General features: G+C 38.3%; 1 protein-coding gene across 9 annotated transcripts in view; it reads right to left on the bottom strand.

The window, feature by feature from the left end:
* SPEF2 (sperm flagellar and cilia associated 2) overlaps positions 1 to 22,893 on the bottom strand; it is a 211,154-nt gene that overhangs the window by 31,834 nt on the left and 156,427 nt on the right. For 4 of the 9 annotated variants that reach the window (XM_051853820.3, XM_089312716.1, XM_089312714.1 and 1 more), the window contains 7 exons: positions 20,675 to 20,813; positions 17,718 to 17,947; positions 7,683 to 8,848; positions 7,349 to 7,566; positions 7,040 to 7,248; positions 6,814 to 6,937; positions 5,227 to 6,712 (listed from right to left, as the gene is read on the bottom strand). In XM_051853820.3, coding sequence (XP_051709780.3) covers positions 6,361 to 6,712; positions 6,814 to 6,937; positions 7,040 to 7,248; positions 7,349 to 7,566; positions 7,683 to 8,848; positions 17,718 to 17,947; positions 20,675 to 20,813 — 2,438 coding nt within the window. In that variant the 3' untranslated portion in view covers positions 5,227 to 6,360. Of the gene's footprint in view, positions 1 to 2,830; positions 3,014 to 4,346; positions 4,454 to 5,226; positions 6,713 to 6,813; positions 6,938 to 7,039; positions 7,249 to 7,348; positions 7,567 to 7,682; positions 8,849 to 10,662; positions 13,197 to 17,717; positions 17,948 to 20,674; positions 20,814 to 22,893 lie in introns of those variants that run through there. The other 5 variants (XM_017344676.4, XM_089312713.1, XM_008262116.5 and 2 more) reach the window with 3 other exon arrangements.

Raw genomic sequence — 22,893 nt, 5'->3', positions numbered from 1 at the left:
TGACACAGCCATCACACTCATGGGAATTTATCCAAAAAATGAAATCAGCATATAAAAGAGTTATCAGTACCTCCACGTTTATAGCAGCTAAGACATGGAATCAACCAAGATGTCCATCAACTGATGACTGAATAAAGAAATTGTAGTATGTATACATGATGGAATACTACTCAGCTATAAAAAGAATGAAATCCTGTCTTTTATAACAAAATAGATGCAGCTCATGACCATTCTGTTCACTTAAATAAGCCAGTTCCCAAAAGACAAGTATCATATCTTTCCCCTAATTTGTGGAAACTAATATACAGTACAAAAATGTAATGCGTATGAGCAACTTTGACGTTTTTGAGATTTAATTATTGCTTATAGCCCTTGTCTATATTCTTGAGGAACAGTGTTTTTTCTAACTACTACTTGTTGAATTCCTTATTTAGTCCAGGGTTAAGCTTGTGATTTTGAAGTAAATTGAAAGTATTCCATTATAAAAATTAAAAGAAAAATGAGAAAGAAAGGAGGAGGGAGGGTGGGAAGGAGGGATGGGTGAGAAGTTTCACTGTGGTCTTAAAACTGTATATATGAAATATCTAAAACCTGTTCCTCTTACATATATATAAAATAGCCAAAAAATACTGAGATGTTTTTTGTGCTGTCTTGTTGAAACATGGCCAAAAATTTTAATTTTTTACTTTTCCTCAGAGAAGAAGGATTGTGCTATTTGGATCCTAGAACATCTGACACCTTAGGCCTGTGATAACACACATTCTCACTGGTGGAAGATGAGTCGATACTTCAACATCAAAGGTTTCTTTGTGGCGGGGACTAAACATCCACACACGACAGAAGCCAGCACAGGAGAGCTGCAGCAGGGCTGGGAGCAAAGGGCGAACAGGCTTTTATGCTCTCATTGCCAAGCCTGCGTACCCAGACACATACACTTCACAAACACTGGCTAGCATCCCATTGTAGAAGCTGCAGAAATGAGTACACTCCTAAGGGGTGGTGAACTAGCAGTTAGTCAAAAAAAAAAAAGTATGGCATTACAGAAAGCATAGTCAACAGCATTTCTCTCCCACACAACTTTGTTTCAGCAGTGAAGTTATACTATTTTCTATTGAGGCATTTTTCAACAAATCTTATACAATTTTATCCTAGGAGCTGTTTTTATTTTTCTCATGAAACAACATTTATGGGGTGTGTGTGTGTGTGTGTGTGTGTGCGCGTGTGTGTGTTGGCAAGTGCTGGGTATCTGCAAAGGGCCTCCAGTGGTACTCATGTTTTGGAGTTTCAGAGGAGTGGGGACTCAGTGGGCAAGACAGAGAGGAGAGCTCAGAAATGAACTGTTCTCTAAACATAGGCAGTGTTCAAGTAAGTCTTTCTGAGTTTCTATTAAATGCAGCATCCAACTTTCTCTAAGAAAGTCACACCTTAGGTAAAGGAGTTTCTGGTTTTGCCTCAGCACTTTGGTAAAAACTGCCAACACCCCTTGTTCTTTTCATGTTTGTACAGAAGGATGTTCTTTCGATTCAAGAATCAATATCCTGAGTTAATGAACATGTACTGTAAATATTGAAGGTTTTCATGAGTGTTTTCACTTTTAAAGATTTTAAGTCATTTATGTAAATAAGTTTGTTTTGCTGTTCTTGTTTTCAAAATCACCTTAAAAATGATTAGTCTAGGTCAGAGACAGCATCCATAAATTGCTCTACTTGGAAGATAAATATGTCAGATCCCAATCAGCCAGCCATCTCTGTCTTGATCATCCTGAGAGAGGCTCCCCGGCATGCAAGTGTCATTTCTTCTGGTTCAGCCACCTGAGCATGGGACCCTCAGGACTACATAAAAATGTGTGCCATCTATTAATTGCGCAAGAGAGAAAAACAGGAAGGATAACGACATTTCAATGGTGAAAGGCAGGTGAGATGCAGGCCCTTTGGAAAGCGTCATCCTGTTTCATAGCACAGTGGGAGCATTTCCCTCTTTCTTGTCTACTAGTAATGTGAAGTGGTGGCACACAGGATGAATTCAATTACTAGAGAGAAAGTAAGGAATCCGAGACTCTCTCAGCTGTGAAATTTCATTCTCATTTCTTTCTTTTTCAAACTTCTCAAAAATGAGGTGACTTTTCTTGTCTTCATTTCTTGAAGTCCTACTCATTTTTTTCAACACTCTGCAAACTGGCCTTTGTACTTATTATTCCATGAAAAATGTGCTGGCAGAGGTCATCAGTTACATCCCACCTGCCAAGTTCAATGGCAGATGTTATGCTACTGGATTATCCATATCACTTTCCTGTGTGAGCCTGCCCATTCCCAAATTCAACAACTGTCTACATGATAGTGGCTTGCCATCACTTCTGTAGCTGCCATATCAGATTGGGTATTTCTGTCTACATTTCCCACAGAAATTTGAAAGTCAACTAGCGAAAAACAATCTCATCATTCATGACACTGAACAGCAGAAACCTGTTCTTGCCGTTCCTGGAGTACTGAGTTTGGGGCAGTATGCTTATTAAAAAACTCTGCAGGTGATTCTGATACACAGCTAAAGGCAAGAGGACTCAGCAGGAGGACAATGAACTTTATGTGACTTCTTTCAGAACCTCTAGTGCTTCAGGAAATTCTGATCTGTTTCAAAGACTTTTACTAGGGATAGAAGCAAGAATTCTGTCCGGGGCTTCAGCACTGCCTGTGCTGCCTCTGGTTGCCTAGATATGGGTAGGTGAGAATCCACACACCTGCTGGAGACCTGGAAATGTGACATTAGTGAGTATGACACTTATTAGGTCAAGAGTATTCTGGCATTGTTAGTGCCACTGGGTGCTGGTGATCACCTGCATATACTGCTCAAAAGTGACGGTGCCCATCTGCTCCTCATCCACAGCCTTGAACCTCTGCAGGGTCTCCAGGAGCTCTTCTTCCAGAGGGATGGGCCAAGGCAATGCGGTTACTAACAGGAATTTCCTCCAGTCCACAAACTCTGAGTTTACTATCAACAAGTATGTCAACTCCTGTAACTAGAAGAAGATAGGAAGTATCACTGCAATATTTGCGTAATTCTATCTTGAAATTCTAACTGCTCAGGCTTTCATGGCAAGGTTCATATAAAAGAAGCAGGATTCTACACTGGCAAATAGAGCCAGTTCTGACATCTGTTCTTTTATTCCTTTGTTCTACCAATCCATACAAGAGAGTACTTAGAAAGTGTTGCATTGTTTTGCAACCTTGACATCTGTGTTTTGCTTGCTGTCACACAGCTAACTTACACTTGGGACTCCACGTCACCTAAAGATTTATTTTATTTATTTGAAAGGCAGTGACAGAGAGAGAGAGGGAGGGAAAGAGAGAGAAAAATCTCCCATCTGCTTGTTCACTCCTCAAATGGCCATAACAGCCAGGGCTTGGCCAGGCCCGAGCCAGGAGTCAGGGACTCCATCAGGGTCTCCCACAAGGGTGGCAGGGGCCCAAGCACTTGGGTCATCTTCCACTGCTTTCCCAGGTGTATTACCAAGGAGCTGGACAGGAAGTAGAACAGTTGGGACAGGAACTGTGCCCATATTGGATTCTGGGGTCACACATGCTGGTTTAACTTGCTAGTCCACATGCTGGCCCCAATATAAAATAAATGGGACCAGCGCCGTGGCTCACCTGGCTAATCCTCCACCTGCAGTGCTGGCATCCTATATGGGCTCCGGGTTCTAGTCCCGGCTGCTCCTCTTCCATTCCAGCTCTCTGCTGTGGCCTGGGAAGACAGTGGAGGATGGCCCAAGTGATAAGGCGCCTGTACCTGCATGGGAGACCAGGAGGAAGCACCTGGCTCCTGGCTTCAGATTGTCCCAGTGTGCCGCGCGCCGGCCATAGTGGCCATTTTGGGGGTGAACCAACGGCAGGAAGACCTTTCTGTCTCTCTCACTGTCTAACTCTACCTGTCAAAATAAGTAATAAAAAATAAGTAAAGATTCTAGCTGTGCCTATGCAAGGGCTCTACAGCCCATAAAGGAAATGCTCTTTAGCTATTTTGTTTCATGACAGATTCTTAAAGACAAGATTATGATAAAAAGCAAATGCTGTCAGAATCATCTATTAGTACTTGCCTGCTAATGAGAGATGAAACTCACCTGTTGAGCCTCATGGTCTAGAGTGTTTCATTGACTTCAAATTATCATCATTCTTCAAATGCTGAGCAAGGACATACTATTTTTAAATTTGAAGTTCATTTATTTGTTCATTCATTAAGACATCATAGATCGCCTACTAACTCTCAGACACTATGCTTGTATTGGTTATTTGATTCATTGATTAAAATAAGAATGCTTAAATCTTTGAAACTCAAACAAAATGAAACCTTACTTCAGGCTGGGTGAGGTGCATCCAGCTACTAGGGAAGTTGTTTGTTCCAAGGTTCAAGGTCATCAAATCAAGCAGAATGTCAGTAAATGCTTTACTTCCTATTATGCCTACAATATAATAAAAAATACTTTATCATTTATATTATGTTTCAGTGCTTTTCTTTTCTTTGGCTAAAATAGAAGAAATGACAGATACTTTATAGTTAAGTTATTCATATAATTTAAAACTGTAACCTTTACATAAATAGAAGTAATTTTGAAAATATGAAAAAATAATTTTCCTAAGTTCTCTTATTATTTTTCCGTTGAGAATCAGAATATATTTTATTGCTGAGTAATAATTCATTCTAGATTTGGAAATATCCTGAGATTACATACTTTTTAGTTTGAAATTTTCTTTCATATTTTATTATTAATAGATTTAATTTTAAAAATATTATTCTAAGGTTTCCTTTATGCAGTAGGGCACAAGACTAAAATATTTTAGTAAGTACTTATATGAGATTAAAGGTGTTTCAAATGCATGCAGCTCACCACTGTAATCAAAGTAACACATTTACCCTTGTCTTGCATTTTAGATCAGAATAAATTTTTTATTGTAAGTATGGGGGTGTTTGAATTGTTAAATTATGGAGTTTAAAATACTAATTAAATAATTTAGTTGGCTCAAGATTTCCAAGTATTTCCTAGGAGATCACTAAACTTTAAAAGTTTTGCTGTTATGTACAATAATCTGCTTTTCCTTGTCTAAAAGAGGTGTCTACTTTGTTTCTCATTTCAATAGCATGCACATGCATTAAAAAAAATAGAAAAACAACATAAATGAATCTTTTTAAAAAAAAAATCTGGCTAGCTCACACAGTAGCAGTACCTTCTAGTGCCAGAAGAGACTCCTAGTGGGTATCCAAGTATCTTTCAGGTCCAGAGTACATAGCTATTCTTCTTTGTTTTGGAAAAAAGAGTGAAACACAGAGGCAGCATCTCAAAGTTTTCTTTCTATATTGAAGTTTTCAGTATTTCTGAAATATCATTTTATTTCTTCTAACCTCTAGGGAAATGTAATAACCCCTTTAAAAGGCCACTGGTTCAAACCAAATATACAATTTTGACAGATGGAAAAAGTACTTTTCTGGGAACAAGAGCAAAAACTTTCTTTTATGTAATTGTCCACCCAGCAGGTTGTTCACAAATACATTTCATATCCTTCTTAATTAAACCCGAGTATCCAAGTCTACAGGGATGAGAACATTTTCCCAGGTAGCAGGATTTTCAGTAAACTGAGCTTTGTATGATACTATGGTGATTTTTAGATAAGTTATAAATAATCTATCAACTTTCTCAAGATGAAACCATAAATAAAACCTATTGAAACCATGAAGATACTCAAAATATTTAAAAATTCTGGGAGATGTACAATATATTTTCACTATCTAATCTCTATGGTACAAAATAAAGCATAAGACAATGGTTTAAGTTTCTACAGAATTATTTATCTGGGGATCTTTGTGTGAACATTTTTAAACATATGATCTTTTGACATATTTCTTAGGCATGGGGTGATACTATATTCATATTTAATGCAATAACATAAGTAGACTCACTTAAGAATTTTGTTCATGAGTTTAAAAATAAGCTCTTAATTTGGCTCTTATTATTTACCTGGTGCAACTCTCATTTGGAACTATATAGAAAGAACAGTTAACTGTGTGTTAGGGGGATCTCAGAACATAATCATAATCCGGTCATCCTTAGCAATAATTATAGAAAGAAGACATAGAAATAACATAATGTTTGGAAGCACACATTTCCATCCAAAGAATACCAAAGAACTGTGAATAATGAAGTAGCATTAAGAAGTCCCAGGAAAACCCATCAGTGTATTTTTATTTCGTATGTTTGGAAGTTGTCAAGTGCCATTTGTGTTTGATATGAAGAATGGCTACTGTTTTACTTTTCAATTTCAGGGTTTTGAAATTTTTTTTGCTATGATCAATAGTGAAGTCAAAGTCACAGTATTAATCACTTTCACAAGGGCTTTCTGAGTCTGAGGAGCAATCTGAATTAGGTCCTGTGTCACCAGCTGAAGACAGCATTCTTGTATTCCACAAATGGATAGCTTTCCTAGGGTCAAAATTATTAATGTCTGGAGAGTTCAGCTGAATGATCAGGGTATCCGTGATGCTTTCAGATGTGACTTTAGCATGCGTGTGTGACGTGATGCGTTTCATCTGACTAAAGCCACGTTCTGCTTCAGCTGAACTTGCTGGGAGGGTCAGCACTAGGTCAACAAGCCTCAGAATATTTGGATACTTGTGTAAGTAAATGGAATTCACAAAATCCCAGGTCAGTTTTTGAATGTTCTGAAATCTAAGAGAAAGGATAAAAAAAAATGTGAGAAAATTGAGGTGCCTGCTTCACTCAAATATCTGTAAATATGACTCGTTTCCTCTGCTTGCTTTCTTGCTTACCTGGCATAAATCTCTAATTTCAACATGCTCCACTCGGTGTCCACTTCATCAATTTTCACGCTGGCGGCTTCTAATACTGGTTCGTAATGTGAAGTCAGGATGGAGACCTCTTTCTCTCCAAATTCTATCATCAAAGTACCAGAAAAACACAGATACTAGTCTCACTTAGGAAAGACACTCACACGATCAAAGAACGGTAGGTTCCGAGTCAGCACGCAAAGGTTACCTTGATTTATCCTTGTGGGCCACAATTTAAAGCTTACGATCATGGTTGCCCTCACCACATCTTGGCTGGCATCTCTGAAGCAGCCTTGAAGCCTCTTGATAAGATGTGTTAAAACCACGTTTCTCACAGCAGAGATGTTTTCTGTTCCCCTGAGGCGGCTACCGTGAAAGTGTGTGACTGCATCCACCTTGCATTCTTTTGGGCCTGGCCTAGGGAGAAAAATAAATAAATAAATAAACTTGCCCTAGTAAATTACACAAGAAAGCACCTGGCACATAGTTTCCCACGTCAAGCTGTCGGCCCCCTCACCTTGTCTGATACATTTGGAGCATTTTCAGTGTGGACTCCATGGTGGCGGATATGTCAGCAATTGAGGAATTTCTGCTCTGACTGACGCGGGACAGAATGCTGAGGACGTTAACGACATCCACTAAGAAATGGGCAAACTTGACAATGCTGTCTTGGAGCAGCAACTCAAGCAGGTCTTTGGCTTTCTGTTGGCTGGTGTCACTTCTTTCTTCACCTTCCTGTAACACAAGTTAGGAAGTTTTATTTCTTGAAATTTTTATTTCAAGGAGCTCAGTAAAAGTATTTTCTATTATTCTGAAAAAGTAAAGGGGTATGGAATTTCAAAATTACTTACAGAATGCAATTGGTGGATAATTGCAGGATATCCCTTGAGAAAGTTCTGGAGGGCTGTCTGTAATCCATTAAGCCACCTCCTACCTTCTATTCGAGAAGGTATTGTGGGTCGAAGGTGAAGGTCTTTGAAGGCAGCTATCAGAGAACTCTTTCGAAGAGGAGAAGTGTGATAGAAGTGATAAATGCTGCGAAGAAGCTCTCTGACACTGTCGTACAGAGGAATGCTCTGGAACACTGCCTTGTAGGATAGTTCAAGGTGATGGGCAAAGCAATAAACAGTCTGCACACATGGCTGGATTTCTCTTAAAAGCAAGGTCACCTCAGTTTTCTCTCCTTCTATGTCAGGAGGACCATCACTTCCAAAACCAACCAGTTTCGTTGCCCAATCTTGGCTTGATAGCCTAAGTTGCAGATTTATCTCTAGAGTTTTCTTGATGGCATTTTTAATTGCCAGGGGATCTTTCCTTTCTATTGTCTGTGCCCCAACAATTTGACAATGCACTTTTCCTGCATGTGCAAACTGTACATAAACAAGTTTGACTTCCTTGATTAAACTGTCTGTGATTCCATCACTGATGACAGAGAAAAATTTACTTTTTTCGAGCTTCTCTCTTAGACTTTTCCGCTCTACTTCAGCAATGAAATATGTAAAGATTTGTGCTGACTTGTTAGTTCTGAATACTGGGCCAATATCAACACCCTTCATGTCATCCAACTTGCACATCCAGATAAAATCTTTGAGGGGACGTCCAGTCTTGGCAATAGCATGGCATGATCTGAATAAATTCTCTACTCTCCCAAGAGTTACTTTGCTCATGGTCCTCATCATTAGTTCTGTGGTGGCTCTGTTCTCTGAAGAACCACTTGTTGCTTCCATTAATAAAGCCTTGGCATGAGCCTCACTGAGATGATGTGCATTGAGAAATTCAGTCCTAAAGTTGTCTGTGCCATAAAAAAAACTCATTTGACTTCCGCCTGACTTCACTCCATGCTTACGACACAGGGCACAGAACATAAGATTTAACAAGTCATCATAGACAAGCCAAGGGTATTTTTTTAACCAAATTTTCAAAAACTGATTGTATCTCATTGGAAAGTAGTGGCTGATTTTCTGTGGCCTTTTCTGCTGTTTGGTGACTTGACTCACAGCATCCGAAGGATCCTTGCCTTTAAAATAACTCCATGTTGTTATTTTAAGTCATCACAAAGCCTACCCTAAGTTGCACCTAATCTCTGCCCCTACATTTGCTTATTATTTATGGAAAAATTATATTGCATGCTAATTTCTTATCAGGCATTCTTACAAATCCTTTAACTGGCTTAAATCATTTCATCCTCACATTTCATTACTCCTGTTTTATAGTTAAGACAATGGACCAACTATTATTGTTGCCATTTTATAGATAAGAAAATCAGGGCACAAAGAGGCTAATTAATTATTCCAGTGTTGCAGTATTGTAAGTGGTGGAGCTGGGATTCACTTGTAGGCAGAATCAATACACTCGTGTTTGCACTTGACTATTACAAGGTTTTTTTGGTTTATTTTTTGTGCATAAAGGGTGATACAATCTTCACTCTAAAACCCATTTCTTCGTGTACAAAAGGGACACCTACATATGTATATGTATAAATATATATAATTCCTCTTACAAATTCTTTAACAATACTAATAATTCAATTATGTATACTTTTCAACTTATGATAGCATTACACTTAATAAACCCATCATAAATAGAAAATATTGTAAGTTGAAAATACACCTAATCTACCAAGTATCGTAGCTTAGCTGCAAGCAGATTGTAGTGTTGGTTATGCACTCTCAAGCTCAGTTGGCTGCATCATGAACAAAGTAAAAATTTAAAATGTGAAGTTTGTGGTTTACTCAATGCGTATTATTCTCATGCTACTGTAAAGTTGAAAAATGCTAAATAGGACCATCGTAAGTTGGGAACAGTATGTATACTGTCCTATTTCTATCATAAGAGAGGGCTTTGGACAATTCATAGGAAGATAGAATTGAAAGGGAAGTTTATTTTGGTGTAAAATATTTTGGTGTGAAATAGTTTAATATTTGTGTATGGTTTTTTCATAGCACAAACTTACTATGAGCCATTTGAAAACCCTTTGCATAATGAAAAATTTGAGTGTTATGTGATATTATACTAAAATATTTTTCATGCTGACATACTCTTGATGTCTTTTCTTTTGTCCAATGTTCAAGGTTTTGATTCTCCAATTGGATTTAAACTCTCCTGACCAGCACTGTATCTACTTCTTTACTCCCTAGTATCTAGCTAACAACTAAGCACTTAGTAGATGCTTAAGCAAATATATCTCCTTTCCTAATTAATTTACATGATCTCATAACTCTTAACCTCTTTTAATTGAAAATCTTTGACATTAGTTGATATGACTGTGCCTTTTAAACTTTATTTGCTTCTCCTTTTTAAATTTATTTGTATGTATATCATAAATACAACATTTGGAAAATAGTAATTCTTCCCGCCATACCTGCCCACCCACCCACTCTCCCATCCCTCTTCCTATCCCTCTCCTGTTTAATCCATGAAAGAAAAAGAAAGAAAGAAAAAAAATGAAATGAAAAAAGTAAGAAAACTGTTTCTCAAAAATACAGACAAGGGCTGTTCAAAATCATTGTTTCTCAAAGATGTTTTCATTTTTTCTCCCCTTCCTCTTTTCCCTTCCTTCCTCCCCCTTCTTTCCTTTTAGATACTTATCTTTAAAGAACAATCCAAGAATGATACATCTTTTTGCAAGCTGTTAGGCATAACTGTAACTTATGAGACATAGTAATATCCTCCACTTAATACACTAAAAGGAAATGATTCTTGAGAACAAGTTTTACTATTGAATCTCATTATACAACTCTTTGGGTACAGAGGTCCTTGTATGGGAAGTTAATGCACGGTGACTCTTATTTTTATTTAACAATTAACATTCTTATGTATGATGTCAGTGATCACCCAAGGCTCTTGACATGAGTTGCCTAGGCTATGGAAGCCTTTTGGATCCTTAAACTCCATCAGTATTTAGACAAGGCCATAAGCAAAGTAGAAGTTTAGTCCTCCCTTCAGAAAAAAGTACCTCCTTCTTTGGTGGCTGCATTTTTCCACTGGGGTTTCACCCACAGGGATATTTCATGTAGAGCATTTTTTACCTGAGTGTCTTGTCTTTCCATGCCTGAAATGCTCCCCTGGGCTTTTCAGTCAGATCAGAACACCTTAAGGGCTGATTCTGAGGTCAGAATGCTATTTAAAGTAATTGTCATTCTATGAGTCCACTGTACGGACTGCTTCCCATGTTGGGGCATTCACTTCTTTTTAATTCTATTATTATTTCCAGATACTTAGTCCTATTTATATGATCACTTTAACACTTGTGGTAAAATGATCTCCTTTCTTTTTGGCCTTTTCATCAGCCTCTTTGCAGTTATTAAACAAACCCCTACTTTTTCAAATTCTAAATATAACTGTATTTCATTTAAAATTAGTCTTTGTGTAGTTGACAGCTACTGCTTTCATTTACTTACTTTAGCACTGGGCTACCTGTATGGCTTTCTGAGTTAACCTGAAACAACATGCCTGTACTTGGCTATACATGTGTAAATTTCAGCCAATAACTAATGAATTCAAAATTCAAATGAATGAGAAAAGAAGTTCTTGCTATTAAAGAAAGGGGCTCTAACTTTCACTAAAGATTCTTTTTTGTTCTTTTTTTAAGATAACTTTTTTATTTATAAAACAGAACAGATTTCATATATACAACCTTAAGGATTTAGCTAACTCTTATGTTTTTAGTTTTATGGGCAGATTTTCCAGAAGATGTTATCGTGAATTCTAAGCATAATGTAAGTGCTAACGTAAGTTCTCTGGCTTCATGAAAATATGCTTCATGCTAAAGATATATTTGAAACTCTGCCCACAGTCGGTTTTACCAGGTTCAAAGAATTCTAAATTCACTACTGCATTTCTGTGATCTGAATCTAATCTTGTAGAAGAAGTTTACCCACTGAGAGAGCCACAGGACATCTGGGAGCCATACTCTTCCTCTTCACTGTAATCCCTACATTTTGCCAACCAATGAGATGTTCCTATTGATAACTTCCATTCTTCTGTATCGCCCCCTTTTCTAAGAAATCTTTCAATATTTCTTGATTTAGATAAATGCCAAACCAAGCAATTTTATACACTGTATCACATTTAATAATTTTCTCAGAGAAACTAAGCCTGGGGAACTCCACAGAACTTTCTAGTTATGCCTTTTAGGAAACAGTCTCAGTACTTTCTCCTGTCTCTTGATTCCTTAGGATTTCGTAGAGAGACTGAGAGCATCTACTGCTCTCCTCGAAGAATCTCTTCCTCTCAATGGATTCTCCACTGTCAGTCGGCTCCGAACGCTTTAGATAATCCTCTCCTATCTGTCCTGTACAGGAGCTCTTTGTGACCTTGCCTCCTGTCCCTTGTTCCAGGTAGTCTGGTGCGCCTCAATATGTACTGCAGCTTCAGAAATCTCCTTGTCCGCTCGATTCCTTTTTGCCTGGAATACTCCTCCTCTGCTTCTCTTCTTGGAAGCTTCAGTTTCCAAAGCCTCTGAGCTAACCCCTATATGACCCCAAAGGCGGCAATAGCTACTTCTTCCTTTGAGTGTCCATGGAAAACCTGTGGCTGAATGACTGAACTTAGTCATTTGGCTTAAAAGTTTTGGATGTGTACCTCTCTCTCTCGCTCACTCTCTCTCTGAGATCAGTCATTAAATCTTGGGGTCTTCAAGAGGTGTGTAAAAGGAAGGGCCTTTGTCAATTATAGGTCTCAGACAAATAAATGCTGCCTATTTTGGAGGATGTAAATGTGTATAATTTATGGGACTGTGATTTCTCAAGATAGCTCCATGGCAGACATCCAAATTGCTATGACTCAAATCTTACAGGAATTACACGCAGCACCAACAGGCTTACAAGGAAAAGGAGTTCTTATGATTTAAGTGGGGACAGAGGAACACTGGTAAAGTGTTCTAGTTTCAATAGACTACAAATTGTTTCCGTTGCAGAAAGACTGTCTTCCTGATGTACTTGGTGCTTGATGGTTAGAGACAAGATGTACCTATTCAGAGCTTAGTGCAGTACACAAAATGGATGTTTTTGTTAGGGGTGCTGATAGTACCCAGATGTCATATTACTTTATGGTTTAATTCTACCATCTAATGTAAAGTTTTTCTGGAAGCATATTGGGGTAAAGCAGGTACCTATTAGAGTATTTATACCTTCAGAGTCCCAAGCTAACTTTTTGAAAGATTTATTTACTTATTTTTGAGGCAGAGTTACAGACAGAGAGTGAGGTCTTCCATCCACTGGCTCACTTCCCAAATGGCTGCAATGGCCGGAACTGGGCCTATCTGAAGCCAGGAGCCAGAAGCCTCTTCTGGATCTCCCACATGGCTGCAGGGGTCCAAGCACTTGGGCTGTCTTCCACTGCTTTCCCAGGCCATTAGCTGGCACCTGGATTGGAAGAGGAGCAGTCAGGACACAAAGTGGTGCCTGTGTGGGATGCCGGCACTGCAGGTGGAGGCTTAACCTACTATGCTACAGTGCTCAACCCCAGGCTAACTTTTTATAATAAGAACAGTTTGTATCAATCTGCTTCAAAAGTTCAAGGGGAAAACAGAATTAAAAATGGGTTAATTTTGGTGGGAAAAATTTAAATCCATGCTTACTTTTTTCATAATACTCATTTCTCAAGAACATTTTGAAGATCTGTTTGATTGCATTTCAAAATATTTTGAACAAAAATAAACCGATTTTAATCCCACTTTCCTATAAACTTTGTGAACTATCCTCATATTAACTGCCTTAATAAGCATAACAACTTCACGAGCTAAGTGCCATTATCATCCTCTTTTTACAGGTGAGGAAAGCGTGGCAGAGAAGATTAAACAATTTACCCAAGTTCTAGTGACAGTCACTTGACAAAAGGTGGGTCTGAAAAAGAGCTGTCAGTCATCCAAGCATAGGCTGTAGTGGGTAAGAGGTGAGTCAACATAAGGCAATTGCTAACTTGAGGCCTGACACATAGTGACCACTCCAAATTGCCTGATTTTATAATTTAGAAAATATTCAGTAACTCTCACTCCACATTGGGAATATGCTCATGGGAATGACGGCTGGGACAGCTGCTGGAAAGTATGGTTTGCTGACTCTCTTGCTCAAGCTGCCCCTGTGATTCTACAGCATAGACTGTTTCCAGGAGGGAAGAAAATGCAGGCATGATGGATTGTCTCATTGCATTTCACATGATCTTGTCTGATTGTCATAGCAAAGTCTTTGTTTTTCCCTAGTATGTTTGTGACAATCTCAAGAATGGTATTTTATGACTAATCACTACCTTTACTAAAGGAAAATAATAATCAACATGGGTGGTAGAGTTCGATCAGAAAAGGGATACTGACTATAAACATTATAGTATATGATGCCTTTTCAAGTTTCAAGTAGGGTAACTAATATTCAGCAGAAAACTCCTTAAGCTTTAGTTCTTTCCATTTACATTACATTTATATTTATACTTGCTTTAATAAATGAAAACCCAATAGCCTCAATTTTATTTGTGTGGTATAATTAATAGTTGGAAAGTGTGATTTGCTAGCATAAATATTCTTTGTAAACTTCTAAAAATTTTATTGTGGGCTTAAACATAATGACTGGTATACGCAAACATGTGTGCTTTTTTCCTGGGGGGAAAATCCATCTATTCATTACCTTTTCATATATTTTAATGGACTTGAAAATAGCATATTAGATATTTTAGGTTACATGGGAATATATGAAATGGTTGAAGAAAATGTTTCATCTTTCCTGGCAAGGAAAGTTCAAGAAAGAAGTTCTGCAATCACATATTCAGAGATGTACCATGTCCGATCAGTTGCTCCATACTTTCAAGCTGTTATTATCTTAACGAACACTGTCTTGTGAAGCTGTAGAGTTCTAGTTCTACAGTGGGTATTATCATAAAAGATGTTTTCCCTTTCTTGGAAGGAATACAACAACAGCCTTAATTTAAAAGATGAATGTATGTGTTTCATTTATGGTCATAAACAACAGCTGCAGAACAGAATAAAAAGCCAGAAGATGATTCATAGGGATAGGAGGGGGGGTGAGTGGTAATTACAATATCAGTATTTGAGACTCGGCTTTGAGGATGTGAGTAGGAAAACCAATTCTCAATTTCCAATTGAGAAAATGGAATGATATTACTTTTCCTTCCTTGTATAATAGCAGCAAAAATAAGAACAATGACTATTACTACTGATAAAATACCCCATACTGTGATAAGTATTTTATATACACCTGAAAAGCAATATATGCAACATGTATTTTGTCGAATAGCATAAATGAGTTTAAACTGTTTGGTCATTGGAGCACATCTCACTCCAATCATCAGATTCTGTGGATTCCAGAATATTGCACAGAAGTGCACATTCTGGGACAGTGACAACTGTCCTTCCTTTGGGTTAGTTTCTCAGCTTGGGTGGACAGATACGTTTCTCCAGATAGGGAAGCCCCCTCTTCTACGTGCCTGTACTTCACGCAGCTGGACAGAGGAAAGCATAGCAGTCTCCTGCCCATCCCCTGACATCCATCATCCTACTCACGCCTCATCTCTAGCTCCCTCCCTCTTTTCTCCATCCCTTACTTTCTTCTCACTTCCTTCCTACTTCTACCATTGTCTGAAAAGTGTCCCGTTTTACCATAGTCTAAAAACAAGTAAATGTAGCTGTTGCTATCTTTTTTCGTCAGGGGTTTCTGGAGTTGATTGTCAAAGATACATATATGCTAAATTAGAGCTACTATTATTTATTTTTAAGCTTTAAAACATTTATTTGAGAGGTAGGGAGTCAAGCAGAGGAAGAGAGAAAGAGACAGGTAGACAGAGAGCTCTTATGTACTGGCTCATGCCCACATGCCCACACTGGCCACCAGGCTGAGCTGAGGCTACGGCCTGGTGTCTGGAACATGAACCAGGTCTTCCGCATGGGTGGCAGAATCCAATTACTTGAGCCATTATTGCCACCTCCCAATATCGCTTGCATTGGCAAGAAGCTGGTGTCAGTCAGGAGCTGGAACCTGGAATTGAACCTTAGCATTCTGATGTAAGACTTGAGGATTTTAACTGTCGTACTAGACACCCACTCCCTAAACTCTAGTTGAAATGTGGGCTCTGGTTTTGACATTCGATCTAAGAACTGCATTATGTTGGTCATCATTAAGAACAGGGTGCCCTCTGAAAGGGCTTATGAGTAACAGATACTTTTCAAAATCCAATTGTAACTCCTTACATGCCCTATAATCTAATAATTAGGTGATTTTTCTAGTGTAGGATTAAAGTAAATAGTATTTTGTCTTTAGATCTTCTCATATGTGTCTATTTTCTATGTAAAAGTAGCATAGAAAAAATGAAAAGTGAAAAGCAAAGGTGACTTCAAAGAGAGAACTGGGTAATTAAAGGACACTGTCAAGCTCACACAATGGAGAAGACAGACCATGCCTGACTGAGCTCTGGCAGGATTTCATGAGCCAGATTTAGGAGCCTGGAACTTTAGGACCTGCTGATGGCCATGTTTCCTTCATGCCTGAGTGCTGCCAACCTGAGTCCATGCCCATCCACAGCTATAGTGTGTGTGCACTTTTATCCTTGCAGGTGTAAAGTTCACTCAAGTGACTGGATGGGTTGACACATGTGAGCACAGGGATTCACTCAGGTACACACCTGCTTAGCATACTGGGCTTGGCCAGGAAGACTGCAGACTTAAATTCACGCTCTTGGGTGGATTTCTAAAAGTATTGGACTTTTTTTTTTTTTAAGTGTACTTGTGATGCTATAAAATCTGTTGACTATTTTCTAAGGAAAAGTTGTGATTTCCTAATGAGTAGGATATATTGGAAGATGAAGTAAAGCTGTTTATGAGAGGTAACTTCAAGCAGTGAGAAGGGGCAATCACTTTAAGGCAAATTGCTCAGCGACTCTCTGATTTAGCATCCAGGCCTAAAAATGGAGATTATCATCCTCCATAATCTGTCTGAGTTACTTGGGCTCTCAACTGATGGAACCCAATGAAGAATAGCTGAATAATAATAAAGTTTATGCTATAGAGCAATAATGATAAAATATAAATTAATTAGTTTTTGTGTGCAGAAAATAACATGCACACACAGATGTGAACAAATTGACTTTAAAAAATGTTTATTTTCATCTACTTGAAAAGCAGAGTGATTGAGAGAGAGGAAAAGTCAGACAGAGATCAGTCTGTCTCCTACACACTGGTTCATTCCCCAAATGCCCTCAACAGCCAGGGCATGGAAAAATCCTTCTGGGTCTCCCACATGGCCCCCACCATTTGGGCCATCAGTTGCTTCCTCCCAGAATGTATCAGTAGGAATCTATACCCTAGATTAGAAGTGGAGTATCTGGGACTTGAAACAGCACTCTGAAATGGAATGTGAAAGTCCCAAGTGGCTGCTTAATCCTCTGAGCCACAATGCTTGTTCCTGAACAAATTAATTAATCCACTAAGTAAATATTTGTTAATATCTTATTTGGCTCTGCTCATGAAGGGGGAAAAGTAGATATAAAAGGGAAATCCTCTAGTCCCTGGCCTCCCCTCACACACCAGTGGGGAAACAAATATAATCTCACAATCTCAATACTAAACCTAAGCTAGAAATATGTACAAAAGCTGTCTACCAATGGCCAGGTGGGGTAATGCTCAGACTTAGCAACTTGCCAGCAAGGGATGGGGAGGAGAAGAGAGAAGAATTACTGAGAATCAGGATCAACACAAGCTCAAGTGTTAATCACTGTGGATCTCCTGCTTGGTTCATTTCAGACTGATATTGTATGAAGCAGATATTTGATAAACTATGAAAAAGCAACCCCATAGAGCTGATTCTATTCAAAGGCACGTGATTGTCATCCAGGTTAATCTTAACTTTTTTTGGTGTTCTTTTCATGATACTGATTTTTCCTACCTTTAGGTGCCATATCTAAGAACTGATCTCGAAGATTGTCGAGCTGCTCAATAGTCAGGGTGCCGTCTTCTTCCTTTTCTACAGGTGGAGGACGTTTCGGCAGGGGTGGATCTGGGAAGACTTTTATATCACCATTAATGAAGAAGTCTTCTTGGTTTAAGTAAAGTTCATTCTGGATTTTTGTAGCTGTTTCAATGTGATAGCGAGCTACTTCTGTTAATTTTTCTACACTGAAAATGTAAAACGAATAGAGTTACCTCCATTAAAGATACTACTAGATTAATAGTGCTTGCTTATAAGACACGTACTCAAAAATGAACGCATTACTTGGCTAAGATAGGTAATTCAATCTGAGTGTTGGAAAATTTTAATGTCTCTTCAAATCTATTTTATAAAAAAGCAAGGTATAAATTAGTAAATTTTAGAAACAAGCAACAATGCATGCTTATTACACAGTTAATAGTTGCCCATTAAATACAAAGCTAAACAAAAAGACTCCATTAAGTAAGGTTGTTACTAGTATCAGAACATGTTTTACTATTTAAACAAGATTATGTGAAGGGTTATATTCATTTTAAGTATGGAACACAATACTTGAGGGATCTTTAAAAAGTTCATGGAGGTGGAATTCAAAATAAGTTCATTTCGGTGCAAACATTTTTGAAATTCATATATGGTGCATGACTTTTTCATAATTCTCATTTTCCATGAACATTCTGAAGATACCTTGTATGGAAGAATGCCATGTAAAATATGACTGTTAGGAAAATACATTTATTCAGAATCAGGATAAATTATAATGTGAATCCAACTTGATAATGTGTTTTTGGAAAAGTGGCTTTTCTCTAACTTTACGAGGAGGAATTTGATGTTATCTCAGACATGGTTGTCAGAATAGCCTCTGGTGCATATAATCCACTGAAGTTGCTTTGCTATCTTCATGAAGAGTAAAAATTCCTAACGAGATCACATGGCCATAAGTGCACAATTTATGAGAGAACTGAGCAATCATGCTAGGACACTTTCTGGTCATGAGTCCTAGAGTAGGTTATTTAAGCTTTCTGAATTTTTAGCTTTGCAATGGAGTCAATAACACAACTCCTTACTTTGTGGTAGTTAACGTATAATCACATAGGACATGGACTTGAACTCTATTGGGGAGACAGTTAATATTCATGATTAAAGCTATTTTAAGGGCCAGAGAAGTTTCTTTGCATGAATGAATATGACATCATTGCATGGAAGAAAGTGCCTTGTCTGTATCTTAAATGAAATATTGAACATTATAGGAAATGCATATAGTCTAATTTTATATAAATCAGGAACACCAAAATTTTCTTACACTGAAAATTTAGGAAATAGTTGCTGTCTTTCAAAAGATGCTTTTGAGTTCAGCTCCAGAATGCTGTCTTTTTAAGTATCTATAGTTTATGCTTTAGAGTGTTCCTGTGTGGGGATGTGGGGGAAGGGTCAGAGGAGAAGGATGCTGGACAGCTACTAAGTTTACTGGAATGAGGGAGACAGGATTCCAAATGTGAATGGAGACCCAACCATAAACAGGCTATCAAAACAAGTGTGCGCCACCTAGTGGAAGGTTACTAAGTGTAACCTCAAGAATGGTAGGGGAACGGCCAGGGCAAATGGAAACAAGATTTGTTCAGACATCTGAGAGCTCTGCCACCTTCCACCCCTGATATCATATTTCTAGATTTTAGCTTCTTATGAACACAAAACACAGACCTTTGTATACATACACATTGAAATTGCAGGTTCAGAGGGCAGGGGTACATATAAGATAGACTTGTGAAATATAAGTGCATCTGATAAAACTATTATGCATTTACACTTGATGGCCACATGGGTGAAAGTCATAATCCTAAGAATAAGAAGTCTTCATTTGTAAGTAGCAAGCAAAGGAGAAAACTGGATATGACTTTTCTACGAGGCTGACGGTAACTGATTTGGTTCTCTACCCCGTAATATTATTTTAAGTACTACTGCAAGAAGTTTATCAGACTGAGATATGTGTTTGCATTTTTTAAAATTTATTTTTCACTCTGGAGCAATAGCACTACATAGCTATGCTGAAGACTTTAGAGTAGAACTTTCATTATGAGACAAGGATCAGATTAAACAAACCATAACCACTGTTTTTTAGATGGCAATTGCTTCTGAGAATGCTTGCCATTTGAATCCTATTTACATAGCAGCTTCTGAATTTTCCGTAGATGTTTATGGGACACTATAGTGCATCACAGAATCTAGATCAAGCGGAAAACTCTGAAATGGCTTGGTTCAAGTGTTTCCTTTTATGGATGAAGCTGGCGCCCAAAGCAATCAGGCATGCTGCTAATTTGTGGATACTGTGGAACTGTTGATCTCCTGGACAATCAAGTCTCCTGACTCAGATGAGGGCTATTTGTACTCTGTCAAGTTGCCTCTTTATGCCTTTTTGGGGAGAACTAAGAGGCTGAGATTCACTGCCTCTCACCAGTAATGAAAGCCTGATAAATCTCTGGAATGCAACAGAAAGGCTGAAGGAATCAGTCTAATTGATAAAATATTCCAGTGAATGGAGTCTTAATTTCCAATTAACTGGTTATGACTAACAACAAGTCTGGTGTCAGATGTGAAGAATATTTTAAAATATGCCGAAAATATTTTAAAATTTCTTCTAATTCTCATTGAGCAGTGTGAAAACTGAACTCATAAAAAAATATGCAAAAGTGAATTTTATTGTAGACCCCTCTGAAACATGATATACTTTTCTTGCTTGAAAAGTCAAAGGAAACTTGGTAAGTAAAGCTCACTTTTTGGGTTTATACCCAAGATTTCCCAAGAGGTCAATGCTTGTGTCTGTAAATGTTATTCGGATTTGTAAACACCTTAAGAATCTGCCAGTTTTGGTGCTCAGGATTTAACAAGGCACGTTTGTAAAAAGCCATGATATACTTTACCTGGACATTTCATTCAAATATCTCTCACCAAGCCATTTTTCCATGAGTTTATATATATCGACCACCTTCGTTATTAGGTCTTCAAGGACAGACAATGCTTTGGATTTTATCAATTCAAGTCGAAACTGTGTAGCTATCTCTATTTAAAAAGAAAAATAAGCATTTTGAAATGTGTTTCATGTATGCAGATTTTCTGACTGACGCAATTCGATTTTAAACCAACCATGTTTCAGTCTGAGAAAGCTTCCAGTGCACATGTGATACCTATACAGATGAGGCACCAGTGAAGCAAGATGTCATGTGCTGTGAAGTTATTTGAGAAATGCTTTAAACTTAATAATTAAGCTTTATGCTGATTCATCTTCATGGCAATATAGTCTTTGATAAGTGGAATGAGAACAGATGATGTCTGAATTTCACAGAGCAGGGAAGGATGAAATCTCTGGCTTATCTCCCTACTTTAGAACCCTGGGATGGCGATGTCATTGTATTTCTCAGCACTGCTAAAACTAGGGCAAAACCTCTGGGTCCTTGGGCCTATTGCTATTCCCGACACAATAATAAGGGCTTTTATCTCTAAATATGAGTATCTTTCTCATCTCTTTTCTTTGCTTTTTCCGTTCTCACTGGCCTAGTTTGGGTGCTGATTATCTTTCAGCTAAGCTATTGCCAATAGCTTCAACTCTGCTTTTCCTAACTTCCATTTCCACCTCAAATCTAAATCTACCTCCACAAAGTTCAGAGTAATCTGTCTCTCCTGCAGATGCGATCAGAACCTTTTTTCTGCTCAGAATTTCTCACTATCTTCTAGTTTCCATGAGCAGAAATCTGATTTCCTTGGCAGGGCCAGGATGACCCTGCACGGTCTGGCCTCCCTGTCTCCCAATTCACTCCTTCCCAGAGTATGCCCCAGGTTCCTGAGCCACTCATTGCAGGACATCAGATCCATCCCAGACCACTCTCCCTGTCTCAACACACACTTCTCTTCTCCATTCCTACCCCCAATTTGTCCTCTGGGTAAACTCCATTTTCTTCCAGTTCAGCTGAAACTTTAGTTCCCTGGAAAGTCTGTCTCATCCTCCCCACTCTCACATCAATGTCCCCTTTGTATACCTGTCTCCAATACCACAGCATATTGTAAATAATTATTTCCATTTCTCTCTTCAAGATCTGGTTTTGCTTTATGTTTTTTCTCTGTGTGTATGTTTGTGTCTAGCAAACACCACAGAACTTGGCATATAGAAGAAACTCAATAAAAATTTAATATATGAATGAATGAATGGATTTTGCCACCCTAAGGATCGTACACTGAATGAACTGAAAAATAAAGTATATTACAGCAGACTCATAGAATGGCAGATGTCCTAAACAGCACTCTGGCCTCAGAATCAGCCCTTAAGGCATTCGGATCTGGCTGAAGAGCCCATGAGAGTATTTCAGGCATGGAAAGCCAAGACACTCTGGCAAAAAAAAACAAGAAAAAAAAAAACAAAACAAACAAACAAACAAACAAAAAAAACAAACTAAATGAAAGATCTCTGTGAGTGAGATCCCAGTGGAAAGAAGGCCATCAAAGAAGGAGGTACCTTTCTCTGAAGGGAGGAGAGAACTTCCACTTTGACTACGACCTTGTCTAAATATGATCAGAGTCGGCGAACTCAAAAGGCTTCCATAGCCTTGGCAACTCATGACAAGAGCCTAGGGTGATTACTGATGCCATAAACAAGAGTGTCAATTTGTTAAGTCAACAACAGGAGTCACTGTGCACTTACCCCTCATGTAGGGTCTTTGTCCTTAGTGTGCTGTACATTGAGATTTAATGCTATAACTAGTACTCAAACAGTATTTTTCACTTTGTGTTTCTGTGTGGGTGCAAACTGTTGAAAGCTTTACTTAATATCTGCTAAACTGATCTTCTGCATATAAAGAGAATTGAGAATTAATCTTGATGTGAATGGAAGGGGAGAGGTAGTGGGAGAGGGGGAGGGTTGCAGGTGGGAGGGAAGTTATGGGGGGGGGGAAGGCATTGTAATCCATAAGCTGTACTTTGGAAATTTATATTCATTAAATAAAAGTTAAAAAAGATAAAATTAAAAAAATAAAGTATACTGAAAACCTCTGACATTGGATGTGGGGACAGGCAATGGGGAAGAAGCACGTGTCCCTGTGCTCCACTTGCTGTGACTGCAGGGATTTGGAAGCAGGCAACAGTAGGATGG

Source organism: Oryctolagus cuniculus, chromosome 14, assembly GCF_051225735.1.
Source record: "Oryctolagus cuniculus isolate XC-2025 breed Fujian yellow rabbit chromosome 14, ASM5122573v1, whole genome shotgun sequence".
Classification (NCBI taxonomy): Eukaryota; Metazoa; Chordata; class Mammalia; order Lagomorpha; family Leporidae; genus Oryctolagus; species Oryctolagus cuniculus.
This window is presented reverse-complemented; position numbering and strand designations above follow the sequence as displayed.